Source organism: Alternaria atra (assembly GCF_907166805.1).
Source record: "Alternaria atra isolate CS162 genome assembly, contig: 21, whole genome shotgun sequence".
Lineage (NCBI taxonomy): Eukaryota > Fungi > Ascomycota > Dothideomycetes > Pleosporales > Pleosporaceae > Alternaria > Alternaria atra.
In genome coordinates, this window is record NW_025091319.1 from 6,626,791 (window position 1) to 6,645,190 (window position 18,400).

The 18,400-nt window shown below is 52.0% G+C and overlaps 6 protein-coding genes across 6 annotated transcripts; 3 read left to right on the forward strand and 3 right to left on the reverse strand.

Annotated features, from left to right (window-relative positions):
• Nucleotides 1-362: 362 nt before the first annotated feature.
• On the forward strand, nt 363-4,332 carry ALTATR162_LOCUS2661 (uncharacterized protein; the record flags this gene model as incomplete). Its single annotated transcript, XM_043310267.1, has 3 exons — nt 363-408; nt 458-4,093; nt 4,163-4,332. 3 exons carry the CDS (start codon nt 363-365, stop codon nt 4,330-4,332), a joined length of 3,852 nt encoding a protein of 1,283 aa, XP_043166202.1.
• Nucleotides 4,333-4,813: 481 nt separating this feature from the next.
• Nucleotides 4,814-5,871, reverse strand: ALTATR162_LOCUS2662 (uncharacterized protein; the record flags this gene model as incomplete). Its single annotated transcript, XM_043310268.1, has 3 exons — nt 4,814-5,193; nt 5,249-5,513; nt 5,728-5,871. The coding sequence occupies 3 exons, from the start codon at nt 5,869-5,871 to the stop codon at nt 4,814-4,816; spliced, it is 789 nt and encodes a 262-aa protein (XP_043166203.1).
• Nucleotides 5,872-6,429: 558 nt separating this feature from the next.
• Nucleotides 6,430-8,292, forward strand: ALTATR162_LOCUS2663 (uncharacterized protein; the record flags this gene model as incomplete). Its single annotated transcript, XM_043310269.1, has 1 exon — nt 6,430-8,292. The coding sequence occupies one exon, from the start codon at nt 6,430-6,432 to the stop codon at nt 8,290-8,292; it is 1,863 nt and encodes a 620-aa protein (XP_043166204.1).
• A 1,052-nt stretch (nt 8,293-9,344) lies between these two features.
• On the reverse strand, nt 9,345-12,969 carry ALTATR162_LOCUS2664 (uncharacterized protein; the record flags this gene model as incomplete). Its single annotated transcript, XM_043310270.1, has 6 exons — nt 9,345-10,111; nt 10,320-10,348; nt 10,404-10,968; nt 11,950-12,196; nt 12,251-12,510; nt 12,567-12,969. The coding sequence occupies 6 exons, from the start codon at nt 12,967-12,969 to the stop codon at nt 9,345-9,347; spliced, it is 2,271 nt and encodes a 756-aa protein (XP_043166205.1).
• A 1,255-nt stretch (nt 12,970-14,224) lies between these two features.
• On the reverse strand, nt 14,225-14,976 carry ALTATR162_LOCUS2665 (uncharacterized protein; the record flags this gene model as incomplete). Its single annotated transcript, XM_043310271.1, has 3 exons — nt 14,225-14,269; nt 14,319-14,668; nt 14,733-14,976. The coding sequence occupies 3 exons, from the start codon at nt 14,974-14,976 to the stop codon at nt 14,225-14,227; spliced, it is 639 nt and encodes a 212-aa protein (XP_043166206.1).
• A 1,912-nt stretch (nt 14,977-16,888) lies between these two features.
• On the forward strand, nt 16,889-18,169 carry ALTATR162_LOCUS2666 (uncharacterized protein; the record flags this gene model as incomplete). The annotated part of the gene is made up of 1 exon (XM_043310272.1): nt 16,889-18,169. One exon carries the CDS (start codon nt 16,889-16,891, stop codon nt 18,167-18,169), a length of 1,281 nt encoding a protein of 426 aa, XP_043166207.1.
• Nucleotides 18,170-18,400: the final 231 nt, after the last annotated feature.

Sequence of the window (18,400 nt, forward strand, 5' to 3'; positions counted from 1 at the left end):
GATTGGTCCTCGTGAACAGCATCAGGGAACGCATCAGGAACGCAGGGCAGAAGAAAATAATATCCTCCACTAACAAGTATCAATAGGGGTGAGGTAGCAAGCGGAGGTTCGTCATAGTGCTGCGGTTAGCGCTGCCCCTCGGCGCTCGCGTCGCTATGGTGATGTTGCTGGCCGTCAACACAGCTGTCCACTGGTACACCGCCAGCGCACCCCGGTCTACCATCAACACCTGGCTCGGTCTTCTTGACTGCATACCAGATATCCTAATATTCTTCCCCAAAACACATGCGAGCATTCGCTTTCTTGCATATTCTGCTAGCCATCTCAATTACCCCTCGCTGAAGCAGTAAACACGAGGCGCCATGGGTGGTGCAGCAGCGACGGAGCCGCCTTCGGTCTCCCTATCGTGTATGTTGACTGCATACCACCTTGTTGTGAACAGTCCTGACAATTGCAGTCGCCAACAACTTCTGGGGCAAAGATGACGCGGGCGTCGGTCCTATGCTCGACCGCATGCATGCGGCCAAAGTCACCAACGACGAACTCAAGAACTTCTACGCAGCGCGAGCGGCCATCGAAGAAGAATACTCGCGGAAACTCCTAAATCTATCGCGAAAGCCCCTGGGATCCTGCGAAACCGGCACACTACGACTGTCGTGCGATGTCATCCGAGCCGAGGTTGAGTCCATGGGCAAGGCACACCAGAACATATCACAGCAGATGAAGACGGAGCTAGAAGAGCCGCTAGCCGCTTTTGCAGGAGGAATGAAGGAGCGAAGGAAGATTGTTCAGAATGGCATCGAGAAGCTGCTCAAGCTGAAGATGCAGCAGACGTCGACGGTCAACAAGGCACGCGACCGATACGAGCAAGACTGTCTCAAGATCAAGGGCTTCCTAGCGCAGGCGCACATGGTCATGGGACATGAAGAGCGGAAGAACAAGGCAAAGCTTGAGAAGACACAAATCAACCTAGCGACAACGAGCAGCGAATACGAGGCCGCAGTCAAGGTGCTCGAACAGACCACAGGTAGGTGGAACAAAGACTGGAAAGCTGCTTGCGACAAGTTCCAGGATCTCGAAGAGGAGCGCATCGACTACACAAAGAGCAGTCTCTGGAACTTCGCCAACATCGCCTCTACAGTATGCGTCAGCGACGATGCCTCGTGCGAGAAGATGCGCTTGTCACTCGAAGACTGCGACGTAGAGAAGGACATATTCGGCTTCATCAAGGAGTCTGGCACCGGCCAGGAGATTCCCGACCCTCCCAAGTTCATCAACTTCTGCAGGGGAGATGCCGAAACCTCATCAATAGCTTCCGAGGAGGACGAGAACTACTCAGTCGCCCAATTCGCTAGAACCTTGAATCCAGCCTACCGCGCATCGTCACCAGCGCCTTCCACATTCTCTTCGCATCATGATCCGAATAACCCGCTAGTACGAGAGCTGGGCCTCCCGCAGGAAACACGCCCAATAGCTTCTGACGACATACTACCGCGACAGTCTATAGACAGACCACGACAGTCAATAGATATGCCGCGGCAATCTGTAGACTCACTTCGACAGCCGGTTGAACCTCCGCCGCAGTTGATGGACGAACCAGAGCAACGTATGGAGTCTCCCCGACAACGTATGGAATCTCCTCGACCGCGCATGGAGTCTCGTCAGTCTGTAGAATCTCCTCGACCACGCATGGAGTCTCGTCGACAGTCTGTGGAATCTACCCGACAGCGTGCTGAACCCAGACAACAAGTCGACCCTCGATACCAGCAAGTTGAGCCGCTGAGACAACGTGCTGAACAGCCAAGACAGCATGTACAGCCTTTGAGGCAACATGTTGAGCTACCAAGACAGCAACACCATATCGAACCTCTACGACAGCATGTGGAGCCACCAAGGCAACCTGTAGAGCCACAACAAGCACCTCCCTCCCCTCGAGTGGCACGCGCAGTACAGCCAGATCCCCGATTGATTCAGGCTCAGCAACAAGCTCGCGAACAGTATCAGCAAAGCCAGGTTCCACACAACGACTTCCCTGCTGATGGAATGACACAGTTCTGCCGTATTGATGCGCCATCTGACCGCAGCTCTGTTCCAAGTCCCGTCCGACCTGCTAGTAGGGAGGATTCGCAGAGCGAATATTCGAACCCTACGTCGTTCTCTAGCATTGAGGCGCCAAGTGGTTCCGCTTCACCTGGCAAGCCGATGGCCCAGTCGCCAATCGCTGAGCCTAGCCCTCCCGAAGAGCTCTCGTTTGCAAAGAAGAGAAGCTTCTTCAACAGTCCATTCGCACGGAGAAAGAGTAAGCATGAGGTAGAGCCTCCAGCAGCTCTTACTCCTGCCAATCGCAATCGCAATACATGGGCACCTCCCTCACGTAGGAACACAGAGGAGAACGTCATCCCGACTAAGAGCTTTGCTAGTAGAGCACCTGCTACTCGGGCTATACAGAATCGTGCGCCCTCGCCCAGCCCAGAACCGGCTGATCCTCGAGCCACCTTCCAGCTCAACGTTGGTAACAACGTTTTCGACGTAGCCACGCCAGACAAGAAGAAGCAGCAAGAGCAGGAAGCGGAGCCACAAGAGGAGCTTGATCCAATTGCGCAGGCCCTCGAAGAGTTGAGGGGTGTCACTAAACAGACGTCTGTTCGTCAGACAGAGGATCGCAAACAGCCCGCTTCACGCCAGACTGCAGATCGTTACATGGGTCTCGCAACGCCTGCTCCTCCAGGTACACCCGGTGTCGGCTCAAGGCTTGCAGGTGTTGCGCCAACCCCTCTTTCTAACGTCGACCTGAACGCTGCGAAGCGAGGCACACCTCCACCAACATACGACCAGCCACCGCGAGAGCAGCCGCGAGAGCAACCACGAGAGCAACTCCGAGAGCAACCCCGAGAGCAACCCCGCGAGCAACCACGCGAGCAACCACGCGAACAGCCGCCCATGTCCCGCTTGGGTGCTCCTAAGCCAGCACATACTTCGCGTGCAATGCAGAAGACCACTCAGATGTATGTCAACCAGAAGGCGAACATGTTCAACACTGGTCAGGCGTCTCGATCCTCTAGCCGCAGTCCTACAAAGCAAGAACCCCCACGGACTGCTTCCCCTGCACAACCTCCTCGTGCTATCAGTCCTCGGCCAACCATCAATACAACACAACAGGCGACTCAAAACTCATACCGCTCATCACCACAGCAATCACAGCCTCAGTCGCCTTCAACATACCAACCTGCGCAACGACAGCAACCACCAGCCGCGCAACCAGCACCAAGGGTGCAGCCACAAGCAACACAACCTGCGCCACGTCAACAACCTGCAGCTCAACCGGCACCAAGACCACAACAACAACCACAGCAGCAACCACAACAACAAGTCCCACGGCCCGCATCAAGGCTGCAGCAGCAGCAACAGCAGCAAAGGGCACAACCGCAAGCCTCTCCGGCAACTTCATTCAGCCGCACCGCATCACCCAACCCATATGCGGCATCGAATGCTGGCGGTAGACCCAGAGCACAGACAACCACCGCTGCCGCCCAGGCTTATGGTACACCTGTAGGACGCAACTCATTTCAATCAACCCGCGGCCCATCTCCCAGTGTCAACCCCACGCCACGAACTGCATCACCCCTGCCCCCACAACAGCCTCCTCAACCAGCCTACACACAATCGCAATCCCGCCCACAATCCCGAGCAGCCCCTGGCCCTGCTTCCCGAGCCGCAAGCCCCAACCCTGCCTTCCGCCAATCCCAAGAACGGCCCCCTAGTTCCCACAGCGGCATGGACCTCGCTCTTTCAACCGCAGGTAGCGTGCGCGGCGACGGCAGTGTCTACGGCGGCAGTCAGTACGGAGGCAGTGTACGCGGGAGACCTGGGACTGCTAGTTCAGCGCGTCCTACGACGGCTAGTTCTGCTCGACCAGGGACTGCTAGTACGGCACGGCCTCAGAGCTCTTACATGGGCGGTAGCGCAGGGAGTGAGTTTGGGTTCAGCGGTGCAAGCCATGCTGGTTCTGTGAGGGCGGAGAGTAGAGCGAGGAGTAAGAGTTTGGCTGAGCCGAAGAATTATAATAGTCAGGGAAGGCTGATTTTGAACTACTGTAAGTTTGTTCCCTCTCTTTCATACATACACACACACACATCATTTCATTTGCTAACGATGATGATAGCGCGCGCAATGTACTCTTATGCAGCACAGATCCCAGAGGAATTGGGGTTCCAAAAGGGAGATATTCTTGCTGTTCTGCGCTTGCAGGATGATGGGTGGTGGGAAGCTGAGCCTGTCGGTAACACTGGTCGACCTGGTCTTGTGCCTTCAAACTACTTGCAGCCGTGCTAAGCTTGGAGCCACATGATTGAGGAGGAATGGAGTAAGGAAAGACGATTTGATGGTTTCGACCGATGTTTCTGTTCTTGATTATCATTTTTTGGATTCAGCGACTTAGCTTGCACATACCCTCGTTCTATTGTTGGGCGTTGGGGTGCAATCTTTTTGTTTGTGAGAAGGATTTTGGATGGGGATGGAGATGAGGATGAGGAGGAGCAAGTGAGATGGTATGAGGGAACGAGTTGAAATGGTATGGAACGGGCTTTGATAGCAGCGTAAGTAGCTCCAGATCGTACAACGATGAATAGGCAAGTATACATGATGACTCAACAACCATGGAAATCGGATGATCTGGAGTAAAAATGGAAGTTTGGGTATCTACTCAACTAAACGCCTATCATGTCCCGCTCGCTTGTGCTGCAACATACGCCGTGCTATGCCTATGCCTATTCCATGTCTAACTAAACGCCAGCGCTTGCAGATATGTCTAGACTTATTCATACGTATTCTCATACGGATCCGCATCATCGATATCATCGTCCTCGCCGTTATCAAAGTACTGCTCCGCGTTGTAATCGTCGTCAGATTCTTCCGAGTCTGTGGAAGCAGCAGACCAATTATCTTCCTCGTCAACGGCATCAGGTTTATCCTCGTCGATTTCCTCGTCTTCCTCGTCGGCCTCTTCGTCTGCTTCTTCTTCCGCGCGGGCTTCCGCTTCGTTGGTGCGTTCTTGTTCCGACTTGATCAATCGCTCGATCTGGGATAGGCCGTTCACTTTGGTGACGCCTAGCGTCCTGCGCTTCTTGGTCGAGTTTGAGTCGGCTCGTGTACCGTCTAGTGTTGGTCGGAGTTCTGCGGGGAAGAGGTCGACGACTGCGTTTGTATGAGTCCGTGGTTTTCCCGTCTAGCTCTGTTCATCTCAACTCACCGTATGGTCGCGCATCTAGCTTCGGTAGCCTCCTCCGCACTTTGAGGTATTTCGCGGAGTATGTCTGGTTGCCGGTGAAGGGGTCGAATAGAGAAGCCTCAGTGGGTGCAGGCTCGTTGGCCTTTCTCTTCAGTCCGTTCTTCATGCCGTCGTTGAGGATGGTGTAGAACGGGCCTTCGTGTATGCGGTCGCGGACTGCTAGGTGGTGCTTGACCATGCCGAGCTCATCGTCGGTAGGTGGAGGCGCTTGTGGAGGAGGAGCTTCCTGTATATGGCTTAGTGGGTGAATCAAAGATGCGTTCTGTGTGGTGCTGGTCGACTGTTGCCACTGCGACTGTGACTGCGGTCGTGACTGGCGAAGCATGATGATTGCGACAACATTATATAGAGATGCGCAATGCTACGGAAAGACTGCGACAACGCGCAAAGCAACAGCTATATGGCGGTAGGTATGCGCCGGAAGAAAGGGAGATGCTCACTGGAAAGCGCTCGGCAGGCCCCTTCTGAATGTCGAGGCCAGTAAGATCCCAGTTGAGCTCAGTTCCAGCAATCGTCACTGTTCCTCGCGCGGGATTGAAGGCACCTCCGCGCCCACCACCTCTTCCTCCTCTTGCTGGCGGCATGTCGAACTTTTATAATCGATGGGTTGGTATGCGTCTCTAGGCCTTGATCTGGGCGCGGCTATAGTCGATCAAAGTGTCGTCGAATGAGAGATTGGGGAAGAGTTGTGGAGTCAGAAATTATTTCGGTGCAGCTGGGACCGCGGCCTTTGCTGGACTGAGGGAGGGTGGGGTCCCAAAACCGAACTTGCGCCCCATCGCCCCGCCACCTCTACCACTAGGTCGCCATAAGACGGGTACTCCACGTCCCTGACAACAGGCCGAGATAATCGAGTCGTCTGCAGGCCCAGATCGGATGACTATTACGGTGTAGTGATACGACTTCGACCACGACCTCATAGTCGAGAAGTCCAGTCAATCAGCCAGCACTGCGACGCCATTACCGTGCATTAGGCTACAGGGAACGCGTGCATTCGACCTCTACGCGCAATCACATGAGCGGCCTAGAACCTTCTCTTACGGTCTAACCGCCACGCTCCAAGTCAGGACTACTATCAAGAACATCAAACATTCCGACTTCTTCAAGTCCTACTTTGAAAGTGCTATATCCAAACACACCAAATGGCCGCATCCACTGCTACGCTCGGCGAGCTGTCCGAGCATCTGCAAAAGGTCGACCAAGATCCTACCACTCCACTCGACACAGATCTACTTGAGCGCTGCGAGCTCTCTACCAATACCCCAGAATACCGTAACCAGATATGGAAAGAGACAAGATCACTTTTTCTGCAGATAGCAGCCTTGCTACCTAAGCTTCAACAAGACCCTAACCCCCTCACACATTTCATCATCAAGTTGGCTGAGCCATACCGGTTCGACGACATCAAGGACATCAACTTCGAGATCGGTCTGGATCTACAGGCTACTCCGTTCCATAGCCTCATCCTTACACTGCTCGAGAAGGCCAACACAAGTAGTAACGATGCCCAGACACTTGCGAATCGACCGGCAGTCATATTGGCGATTGTCCGTCTGTGGCTGTGCACCCAAGATGCGGGAGTTGCAACCCAGGCCGAGGATCTCCTTACCTCATTACTCCAAGTGTCGAAGAACGAACCTGTGTCAATAGATGGCAAGTCGTCCCTACACATGTATGGCTCTGGTCCTATGTGGAGGCGCCTGTTCAGTGATCGGGACATCAGCTCGCTGTACTACCATTACACATCGCTCAAGCAGCTCACATCGCCACCTCTCCCACTTCTGGAGAAGCGCGATAGGACCATTTCGCAAGCCAGACTATTATCGTGGCTACCACGCGTTGTCGCTATGGACTGGAATGCTGTAGCATCCGCGTACGGTCTCGATGCTGAACGGGAGGTCGGACTAAAGGAAGATCAGGGCCTACTTCACTATGCTGTGCTGAAGATGGTCGACACTGAGGACGACATGCTCATGCATATGACCCTACTCCAATTCTACAGCGTACTAATCACTACAGTCAAGACAAACCCCCATCTCTCACACTATGATTCAAGTCTTGCTCTAGATTTCTTGAAAGAGGAAGGCGTACACAAAGGCATCGTCGACTTCCATACCTCGGAAAACCCCAGCCTCGACCACTCTTTCTTAAGCAGTCGGACAGCACAATATATTAGTGACTACGCATCGCATTACCCCGAGAACTTCGAGAAGAGCAATGAGATGCCTATCATCCGAAACTACGTTCACCGCAACATCCGCAAGTGCGAGGCAAGCGATCTCAACATCATCGCCTCAATGCCTCGATCAACACTCATACCACGAAGGGCTTCGGGACTTGCCTGGGACGATTGTGTCATCGTAGACATGCCAATTACTCGGACAAACCAAGATGCGCTCAAAACACTAGCAACCATCTTCCACGGCCCGCCAAAAGAAGAAATCACATTCCCACAAATCGAAACTATCGGTTCCGATACCATGCGCACGCAAACTGAAGCAGCATACGCTCGCCTCCTCACCGCCCTCTTCTACAGCAAGAAGCCAAACATGTTCGCCGATATAACCACACACATGGAAACCATCGCCATGAAGGAAAATGCCCTCGCAGCCTTGACCCTCGTCGGCGCCCTCATCACTTCATCTTGGTCCACCGAACCCCTCCCAGACATACCTACAAACGATCCAACATACGCTCGTCTAAACGCCTTCCCTAAAACCGGCGTCGACGTAGTCCTGGACCCTACTATCAGCGGCGGCGTTCTTCCTTCACTGCTCAAACCAGCGACTACCTTCTCGAACCTCGTTGGTGGGCGCGGTGATGCGGAGAATGCGGCTTATATAGTTGCGACGGCCAAGTTTGAGGTGTTGAAGACGTTGGGGAGGAAGTTGGAGCAGGACGGTGGGAGGCAGGATGTTTTGGCCATGGTTCGGAGGAGGGTTGGGGATGGCGTTTGGGGCGATAGTGGGAATGTGGGAAGTAGGATTGGGACGTTGGAGATGTAGATATGGGCTACGTTTGGTGGAGTGGAGTGTTGCGTGATAAGTGCGCATGAGTACACACAGCAACTCGATCTTCGTTGATAGTCTCCAAGTCTGGCCGTGATGTCTAACCAGTACTTCACCCAGTATCACCATCATAGACCTCGAGGGAAAAAAAATAAGGGCATCACATCAGACTTGGAAAAGACTGACCTCGCCCCTCACCTTCCGTATACCTTACACTTACCTGGGGCACACAGGAACAAAAAAATAGCAAAAAAAGAACACCTGGGGTATCTGCCAAAGGCAGACGAATGCTGATGAGAGTGGGACTCGAACCCACGCCACTTTCGTGACCAGGAAGTAATGTTAAGATAACCTTAACCTGGCGCCATAACCAACTCTATTGATTGTTAGATATGGAAGGTTGATGAGGAGAAGGGTGTTGACTAACCGGCCATCTCACCAATGTGATTGGTTGCTTTGATGACAAGCTAAAATATTAGAAAAATTATATTCAAATACAAAATTTAGCAAAGCAAAGGCGAAGAGTCAGTTTCTAGGCTTTTTAGTATTCTGGGTAGTGTTTGTGATAGTGGGTGGTGGGTGGAGACGTGGTGTGTGAAGCGAGAGAAATTTCGGGTGGGAAGTGGGTCTACAAGGCAAAGTTACACACGACGGCGAGGTGGTGGGGACGAAAATCATCGCGAAAAACCTTATGATACAGTTGCTCTGTCAGTCGATGCGGACTGTAGCGATCTATCCATGACGAACAACCTTTGCGTTGGCACGTTGCTTCTGAGGTTCTGCTTCGAAAGCAAGTCTAGTCAACATGAAGAGATGTATTACTCATCACATTTTTTTAGTCAGGGTTTTTTGAGACTCTTTAGATTGATAATAACAACAAGACACAACTAAGTAGAGACTGGCTATAGTCGGGTGCGGACGCGCGAAAATTCAAAATTGTGTTTTTTTGCGAGGGTTTTCTTTCTTTCTTAGGGAAAACATGATAATAAGGAGGAGAAAAAGAAGAGGAAGAGGAAGCACAATGCAAGACCTACACAATCATTCTGTAGTTAGTTAGTCTTGCTCCGACGAGAGTATACAATTCCAGGCGGAGCCTGTTGACCTGGTAGACGATATCTACCAATGCCAAGTCGAACGGCGTGGAGTCCATAGAATAGGGGACGGGATCGGAAGATGGGAATAACGATTCTTTCATGTCCTGAAACGAAGTCGCAAAATACAGAATTGAGCGGAGTGTCGGAAATGGGCGTACGGAAAGTGGGTGTCACTTCTTCCTCATGCCTCCAAGGATTAGGAGTCATATTGGCGAAGGAAAATGGAGGAGTGCGGAAATTGGGGTCGATATCGGCGAAGAACTCGAGGTCGACGGCGTATGTGCACTTTTTGGATGTCGAGGTAGCCTTGAAGCTAAGTGACTGCTCCTTGAGGTCCAGCTTCAGATCCGACTCGAGGATATCGGCGGCGAGGATGGTGAGGATGGTGAGGTATACGTAGATCTTCTCGGTATCTTCGCTAGATGAGAGTTGCGCCCAGGTGTTCACATCTTCCTCGGTGTGCATCCCTTCGTCGTCCATGTCGAAGCCCCAGTATGAGGGAACTAGGGTATGCGAATTTAAGTCGGAAGGTGGATCGACTGGGATATGTGCAAGCTGAGGTGCTGACTCGGGATAGTCCACGAAGCCCGGTTCAACAGCATTGCGTTGCAATGGTGCTTCGCATCCAAAGTCGAAAGCAAACGACTGGCGAGAAGGTTGCCAGTCAGAATAAGGTTCGACGAGATCCTGCCACCCACAATAAAAACCACCAGGCTCAGGGACTCACAAGGCGGGTATAAAGAAGTCATCCGTGCTTGATTTTGTGGTGCTTGAGCATGTTGTCTCTCCTTGGGTAAGACTTTCTGCACCCAGGTTCGGGGCATCGGAAGCGACTTCGGGTTCCGAGTGACTGATGAATCCGACGGTGTCTTTCCAGGTCTGCGCGCAACCTGAAGGTCCTGGAGCATCCTGGATGGGTGCAGCCATGACTCCTTATATGCTTGCGGCGGATATGGTTGCTATAAAGGAGATGGTCAGCTCAGTAGTCATATATTTCTAAACTACAGTACTTACTTTAAGTCGCCTGCACGGTTGAATATATCAGCGCAGTAGCCACACCGAATAGGCTCGCCGGATGTGTGTTGATAATCGATATAAGGTGTGAGGAAGCGTGAGGAATGCGCCGGGATAACTTGATCTACGTGAGAATTGACGTTTCGCGTAGATAGTATGGAGTCGCTCGAGTCGGTGTCAGTGGTACCGTCATTCGAGGGAGATGTCCAGATACTCGTGATAGGCGTGCTTTCTGAACTAATGGGTTGTTGAAATGAAGCTGTGCCGATGTCTGCTTCGCTCGGAAGCGTGGCAGGAGAAGAAACAAGGCCGTGATCCGTGGGATCAACTTGGGGTCGGAAGTCGGAAGGTACTTCCGATTCTGGGCCTAAGAATGCTCCGTTTGCTTGTTCCTCCAAATCTGCTAAAGAGGGACGAATATGATATGCCTGATCAGAGATGATATCAGGTTCGTTGGCCGGTTCCGTACTCGTGATTTCCTCGCTCGGCGGTGTGCTTGGAGGCAGGTATGGAGCATGAATGAAGGGATTGATGCCGTGTTCGACTTCATATGGGGAAACAAAAACTGAATTGTAGAGTCTGAATTGCGATAATTGACAAGTGAAGGTTGAGTTTGGTGGGATAAGGAGGGTGAATGGCGAAGACTATGAGGTCCTCGCCGGACTATTTGGGATGATGGTGGAGGTGTGAGCAACAGGATATCGATCCGGACCTCAGAGAAGGTATCGATTTGTAAATACTGGCTTATGAGTGATGAGCAGGATAAATGTGGACGGATGGTCCGCAGGATCCCCAGCACCAGACGCCCAATGGCGTGGTGATGGGGTTAGAGGCTGTGGGGCGCTTTGGCAGTAGGAGTGAGTTCGAAATGAATGTCTCTAACAGGGATTTCCTAGAATTGTGTCGCAACGGACAGAGACGACAGGAGGAACATTGACTTATAGCCCACCTCAAAAATTTGGAGGCGTACTATGCCTGAGGCTGAGAGTTGCTAGGCGAACGTAGTGGGGCAGTGATCAGCCACTCTCAAGCTGCAACACCATCCGTGAGTTCATGGGCGACGTAGCCTGGCCGAGTGGCGTCGTCATATCAAATACGGCCTTGTTGTATGCCTCCATTTGTGTGGCGCGAGAGTAGTTTGGAGGACGTAGGCTGAGTGGATGTCGGAGTGTCTGTGCTTTCAAAGCACTTGTCCGCTTCAAGACTAACTTCCCGGGCGGGCGACAAACATGCACGCATGCATCTTCCATCACATTTCTTGCCATTCCGTAGTGCCTTGTAGTGGCTGCTATCAGATTTAGCTCTTTACGATGATGATGGAGCTCACGGGACCGTCATCCGCATCCGAGCTCACCGGTGCGGCACACCACAAGCACGAACGAGGCTGAACGCGTACACAGCAAGCGTACATTCGAAAAAGGCTTTTGCCGACGAACACACATGCGGATTTCAATCGATAAAACATTATCAAGATTCGATGCTACCATTATTAATCCTATCGACTAGACCATTGCTTCAACACTCTACTTCCTTGCGGCACCAGTACCCTCTGGCCAGAACTTCTCTAGCCACTCATACGGGTCCTCCGGAGTGTACTGGTTCAGAATCTCGCCTTCGAAATCGGTAAGGCGGTCGCGGGTGAGGTTGTATAGCGCGTACTTCTCGTCAGGACCTGTGCCGACAGTATATGGGACAGTTTGAACATTGTTTCCGATCTCCTTATCAACCCAGCGCTCGACGTCTGCGACCTGGGCGTCCTTGATGCGGTACTCATCGCCGTAGTTGGGTGAAATCTGAAAAAGCATTAGTCAACCGACATTCGAAGAAAGAGACTTTTGGAGACTTACTATGCCCATCCTGGTACCATTGATGGCGATGACATTCTGGATGGTAACATTGCGCTTCGCTTGGTTCAAGCAGTTGCCGCACGACTGGTAGAAGGTACCGAACGTCTCGGCATAAAAGCCAGTGATGTTAAGCTTTCCACCTAGCGAGTTGTCCTGGAAGATCTTGTCGGTCGCGCTTCGTGCACCGCCTCCGATGACGCGGAGCTGGGTGTTGAGGCCCTTGGACGTAAGGGCATCTTCGCACACATCCTCCCACCAAACTGTCGCAAGAATGTCAGCATACTAGTAGAGTCAATTCAAGTCAAGCGAGGCTTACCATTCTCGACCCACGCATCGCCTAGCGCATGGATGCCCTCGCTTTGGTGTTTGCCAATGACTACGTTCCTGATCGTGGCTCCGGGTAGTAGGTTGAAGACAGCATCAGCATCTGTTCCTTCCGCCTGCTCGTTGCATGACCCTTCTACACGCTCGTATCGCTTCATCTGTCCATCGAAGACCTGACCAGGCTGAATGTACATGGTCTCATTGAGCACGACAGTCTCAGTCGGTACCGGAAACTTGGTAACCGGGAAAGGAAATCGTGGAAGAGGTCGCGCGCCAAGGTCGCCCTGGGTTGAATCTGCGGCTCCTTGTGGCCCATCGCCGTTCTGACGACGGATCACTGCCGCAGTTGAGAGCGCAGGAAGAAGAGGGAGGATAACAGAGGTGGAGAGCTTCATCTTCGCAATTGAGTTCGGAGTGTGAGAGGAATTGAGCTCTTGTGCCCGAGATTCTGGGTCAATTGAAGAATGCAGTAGTGCAGGAGAGGTACTTTGGAATGCATGCAGCTGCCCTAGCTTTTATATCTCCCACACCACCTCTCTGCCCAGCTCTCCGTCCGTCCAGAAGCCTCATCACGCACAATTTCCACACGCCATCCCGCGTGCATTCCTGCTACCATCTTTTTTCATATGCTTGTGTAGCTGCACAGGGCCATAGCTTCCCCAAAGCTACCCCAGCATTTCAGCCCCCAAGCCAGCGGAAGAACTGGCATTCATGTTGTTTCCGTGAATGACGATGCGAGGATGATGGTGTAGTAGACTTGGCGCAGCTTTAACCGATGAATCCCCAGACTATGAGATGCGTCGCCAAGTGAACGCCTCGCGTTGGTCACAGCCGGCGACATTTCTCCACGAATAACCCCGCGACTTGGCGGCTTGTTTGCGCCAACCCCGACTTTCCTCCCCGCGTATCTTGGGTATCTTAGCCTGTTCCTGCGGGGAGCAAGGGTCTAATTTTCCTGCGCTCTGGGCGGTCGTGGGGATGTGGTGGGTTGAGGTACGGGGTAGGTTTACCGCGGCCGCGCTTCGAAATCTCCCATCTTCTACGTTGCGCAAACACTCTCACGCCATGGACAGAGGGAAAAGAAAAGAAACATCCGTCTGTGAGATCACTATGAGAAAGGTGGGTAGAATGTGCTTAAACAGAATTGACTAACAGCACTACACCAATAACGAGATAGATCTAACCATTTCGGCACAGCAATCGGGGAGATACGACCATAACTACGAGTCAAGCCGGCGAGAGCTGGAAAAAAGAGGTAACCTCCCATCAAAACCAGTTCTCAGTCATCTCTCGCAAGCCCTTCTCAAGACTATCCCATTTTGATCCCGGTCCCTTCAACCAGCTCATTACTTCTTCAGCTCTGGCGTTTGGCAAACTCATCCGATCAACACCCATACCTTCAATGTTATCTGGAAATTTCCTTTCGGGATACAGCTTACGCCATATGTCTAGCATCTGGTTGTAACTCCATGGCTCTGCGAAACCGAAGAGACGCTCAGTCTTCACATCGTTATGGATCAACGCGGAGATGTGCAGAAGTGCATCGTCAACAGGATGAATGTACCATTGTGGACCAACGGAGGTCGTCCATCTCTCTGACTGTACACCTTCCCAGGCATCGTGGGCCCATTCGATGGTTGAAGGAAATCCTTAGTGCTCGGGAATCAAGACAGCGCCGAAATTCGCGTTTGGCAACTTTCAAACCTTAGCACCATTCTTTCCGATAGATGAAAAGCCGACTTACAACGCGGTTGAGTACGAAGCTAGGTTGGTTCTCTTCTATCCACCTCATCATCGCCTTCTCAGTCTCGGTCTTCATGGCCGCGTAGACAAACAGTCCCGGTTTACCTGGCCCTTTCTCCAGAATCTTCAGTGCTACATCATTGTAAGTGTTCTCATCAATCGAGAACTCAACGTTGGGGTGAGGAAACGTTGCAGCAAGGGATGATGATGTAAAGACGAGGCCTTTGCAAGAAGGGACCTTTGCGCAAGCCTTGAGAGCATTTAAGCCTGCGCTAGAGGCGATCGAGATTGCAACATTGACATCTGAGATGCCTCCAATGGGTGACGCGACGTGGATGAAGCCCTCGATATCTAGGGATTATGGCACCTTAGCTTTGCTAGAGAAAGTATCCGAATGACTCTATATTCGACGTACCATTGACGACATTATCGTAGCAATCCTCAGCGGTCATGTCCGGCACATCCACAAGCTCGAACTTTGCTTCTTTGTACTTATCGTTGAAGTACTCGATTAAGTATTTGTGCTTCTCGGCATCTCTCACCGCACCACGAACGTTGTATCCCCGCTTCAGCAGCTGGTCGACGATATGACTTCCAATGAGCCCATTGACGCCTGTCACAAAGATAATGGCACCAGGTTTGATAACAACTGTAGGCATGGTGTCCAGTAGATCGAGATGAGGGGTAAATCGAATAAGATAAGCAAAAAGGGGTTGGAGTTTGGAATTCTTCAAATCTTAGCCAGAACTTGGTTATCAACCTCGCAATTCGAGCTGAATCAAGAGAGAGAAAATCAAGAACAGATAATAGTCGCAGGGTTAAAGAGAAGTTTGAATACAACGTGCTGCCTGGTTGCTGTTACACAGCCAAGCGATGTTCGGAAAGGCGGGGTCGATGCAGGATGCAGCGTTGACCGAATACCAGCAACACATACCATGGACATTCGTTTGATTCTACTGGAGGTTTTGCGGGTACGTGTAGTGTTGTTGCTATTTAGGTTTACACTTTGCAGTCCGACTCGACAACCTACAAGCTATGTTAACTTTGCGAAGTATAAGCCAAACCGAGCCAAGAAAGATCTTTACCACACACTTGGGATATTCAGAAATATTATAGTTGGCCTTATCAGGACGTTGCCTAACCGCCGATAACAGCTGAGACTACAGGTGGCCTTATCGGGCGTGCACTGTAGCCTCTGGGTACTGATTGGGATAGCTTGATCCGAATATGATCCAGGGGGCTTGCACGATCTCGCTACTCATATAGAGGACGGTGTTGTCTGGAAGACAAGATTTGGCTGTTGAGCTGTAGAAACTGCGAGATAATCCCCGGAAACACGAAACACACCATCGGACTGCGGTTTACCAACATATGGAAGATGGATGACTTCAACAATGGAAGAAGAAAAAAAAAGGCGGGCGAATCATGACCAAAATTCCAGTACCCTGAATGGTTGCAAAGAGAGACTTGATGACCAACGGGTAGAGAGGATGCGGTCATGAAGAATACCTACCTGACAAGGGAAACGAAGCATAACAGACAACTATGCTTGGTCTTTCTTTAGTATTCACTCGCAAACCACTACTCAAGGATGCCGTAAACGAATTCCGATGCAGAGATGTAATGAGTCAAGATTGGGAATACCTACGACACCGAGAGATGAACAAAATGGCAGCCACAGAGAACGCGTAATCTCGCCATATGTTATACAACGGAATGAGATCATTGCTGTCTACTCGTTACGCATGTGGAATCTTGTAAAACAACTAAAGAATTCATGATATCGACTTCTTCCGCCGGTTATAGCCAGAGTGCTGAAGCCGCGGCTGCACTTGCCACAACTTCATCGCAAGGAACTTCACGCCACCAAGGTGCGCAACAGCCTAATATACAAACAACCACAACCCGATGTTCTAGAACCAGGCATTCGATGCTGCACCTATCAAAAGACAGCCTCCCGACACGATGACACGCCCTTCTATAAGCATACCAAGCTTCCGATCTCCCCGAATCCTGAAGCTTGTCTACCCCCTCTCATCTTGGCGAAATGAAGGAACCAACGCCGTTCTCCACTAATCTAAGCCTAGTCGTTTCACTGAACAAAGCAAACGGCCTCGAAACGGCTCGTAAGTAAGCCGAAAAGTGGGTCAACCATCTCGCTTGGCCTAGCCGCCGCACTCCGATGACAGCACTGACAGGTCCCGGTACCGAACGTGTCGTACAGCAACCTATTTCCCAGGTATTCTGCTCACAGCCACCGAGCTTCCCGGTAATACCACCGAGCATCTCGGTAATGATCATGAAACGGTGGGAACAATGCGGAGACAATATGCCGCCAACCCGTCTTCTGGAATCTAGGTCTCGAACGGGTTGGAAGCGCAAGGACATGACCTTTTGGGTATCTGCCTAGGTACCCTTTCCATAAGATGATAAAAGCGCAATCTTCCCACCGTCTACCTCGTTTTCCATCACATTTGTGAAGTTTCAGTCCTTTGCTTCTACTTGTGCTATTTGGCATTCTCACTCTTTCTTTACCTACCCAAGTCTATCATTCATTCAAACTTCGTTTCAATGGCTCGCTACGCATTCGCATTCGCTGCTCTTGCAGCAAGCGGTGCTTACGCCGCCCAGGGCGCGGCTTACGCACAGTGTGGTGGACAAGGCTGGACCGGGGCCACCGCATGTGTATCTGGCTACCACTGTGAGGTCCAGAACGACTGGTACTCTCAATGTGTGCCTGGCGCTGGTGCCGGAGCGGCAGCCCCTGCTGCTCCTAAGACTACTATGGTCACTATGGCACGAACTTCAGCCGCTGCTACCAAGGCAACCGCCACCAAGACCTCGACCAAAGCAGCAGCTGCCGCAACCAGCAAGGCCGCTGTTGTGGCTGCTGCCCCCAGCTCGTCAAACGGAAAGACTCAGTACGCTGGTATGAACATTGCTGGTTTCGATTTCGGATGCGACACATCTGGGTCCTGCAGCGGAGCCTACGTCGACCCCGGTTCCAACGGACTTGCTCAGATGCAGCATTTCTCCAAGGATGACAAGTTCAACATCTTCCGTCTGCCCATTGGCTGGCAACATCTCACTGCCAACAAGCTCGGCGGTGCCCTTGATGCCACGGTCGCTGGAGCCTACGACAAGCTGGTTCAAGGCTGCTTGGCCACCGGCGCCGTCTGCCTCATCGACCTCCACAACTACGCCCGCTGGAACGGCCAAATCATCGGACAAGGCGGCCCAACCAACGACCAATTCGCTGACGTATGGTCCAAGATCGCAACCAAGTACGCATCGGAGAAGAACATCGCCTTCGGTCTGATGAACGAGCCCCATGACCTCACAATGTCCACCTGGGCCGACTCTGCCCAGGCCGCCGTAAACGCCATCCGCAAGGCCGGTGCCAAGTCACAAATGATCCTCGTCCCCGGAACGGACTACACATCCGCGGGTACCTTCCCCACCGCCAGCGGCCCCTCTCTCCTCAAGGTCAAGGACACCGACGGCACGACCGACAAGATCATCTTCGACGTGCACCGCTACCTCGACAGCGACAACTCTGGTACCCACGCTGAGTGCACCAGCGACCACGTTGAGGACTCTTTCGTTCCCCTTGCTACCTGGCTTCGCAGCAACAAGCGTCAGGCTATCTTGTCTGAGGTTGGTGGTGGTAACACTGCTTCGTGTGAGACGGATGTTTGCGCTGCCATTGCTAGCTTGAACAAGAACAGTGATGTTTACCTTGGTTACATCGGCTGGTCTGCGGGTGCTTTTGACCAGAGCTACGTGCTTGGATTGACACCTAACGGTTCGACTGACCAGGCACTTGTTACTAAGTGCTTCAGCCGCGCTTAGAGTGGTGTGACACAGTGCTTGAGCGTCCTGCTGTAGTGTAGTGGCCGTCGTCGATATGCTTTGGTAAAGCATCCTCATTTCGGTACCTTCTCTTCTTGTGTAGATTTTAACCAATCAAACTTTTGATCTTTTCTTCCACACACGTGTAGTCGTTCCCATAAACTTTAGAGTGACGTGGACGTTTCTATCTAGGCAAGATTATCAGAGTGACCAGGAGCGTATATAGTATGT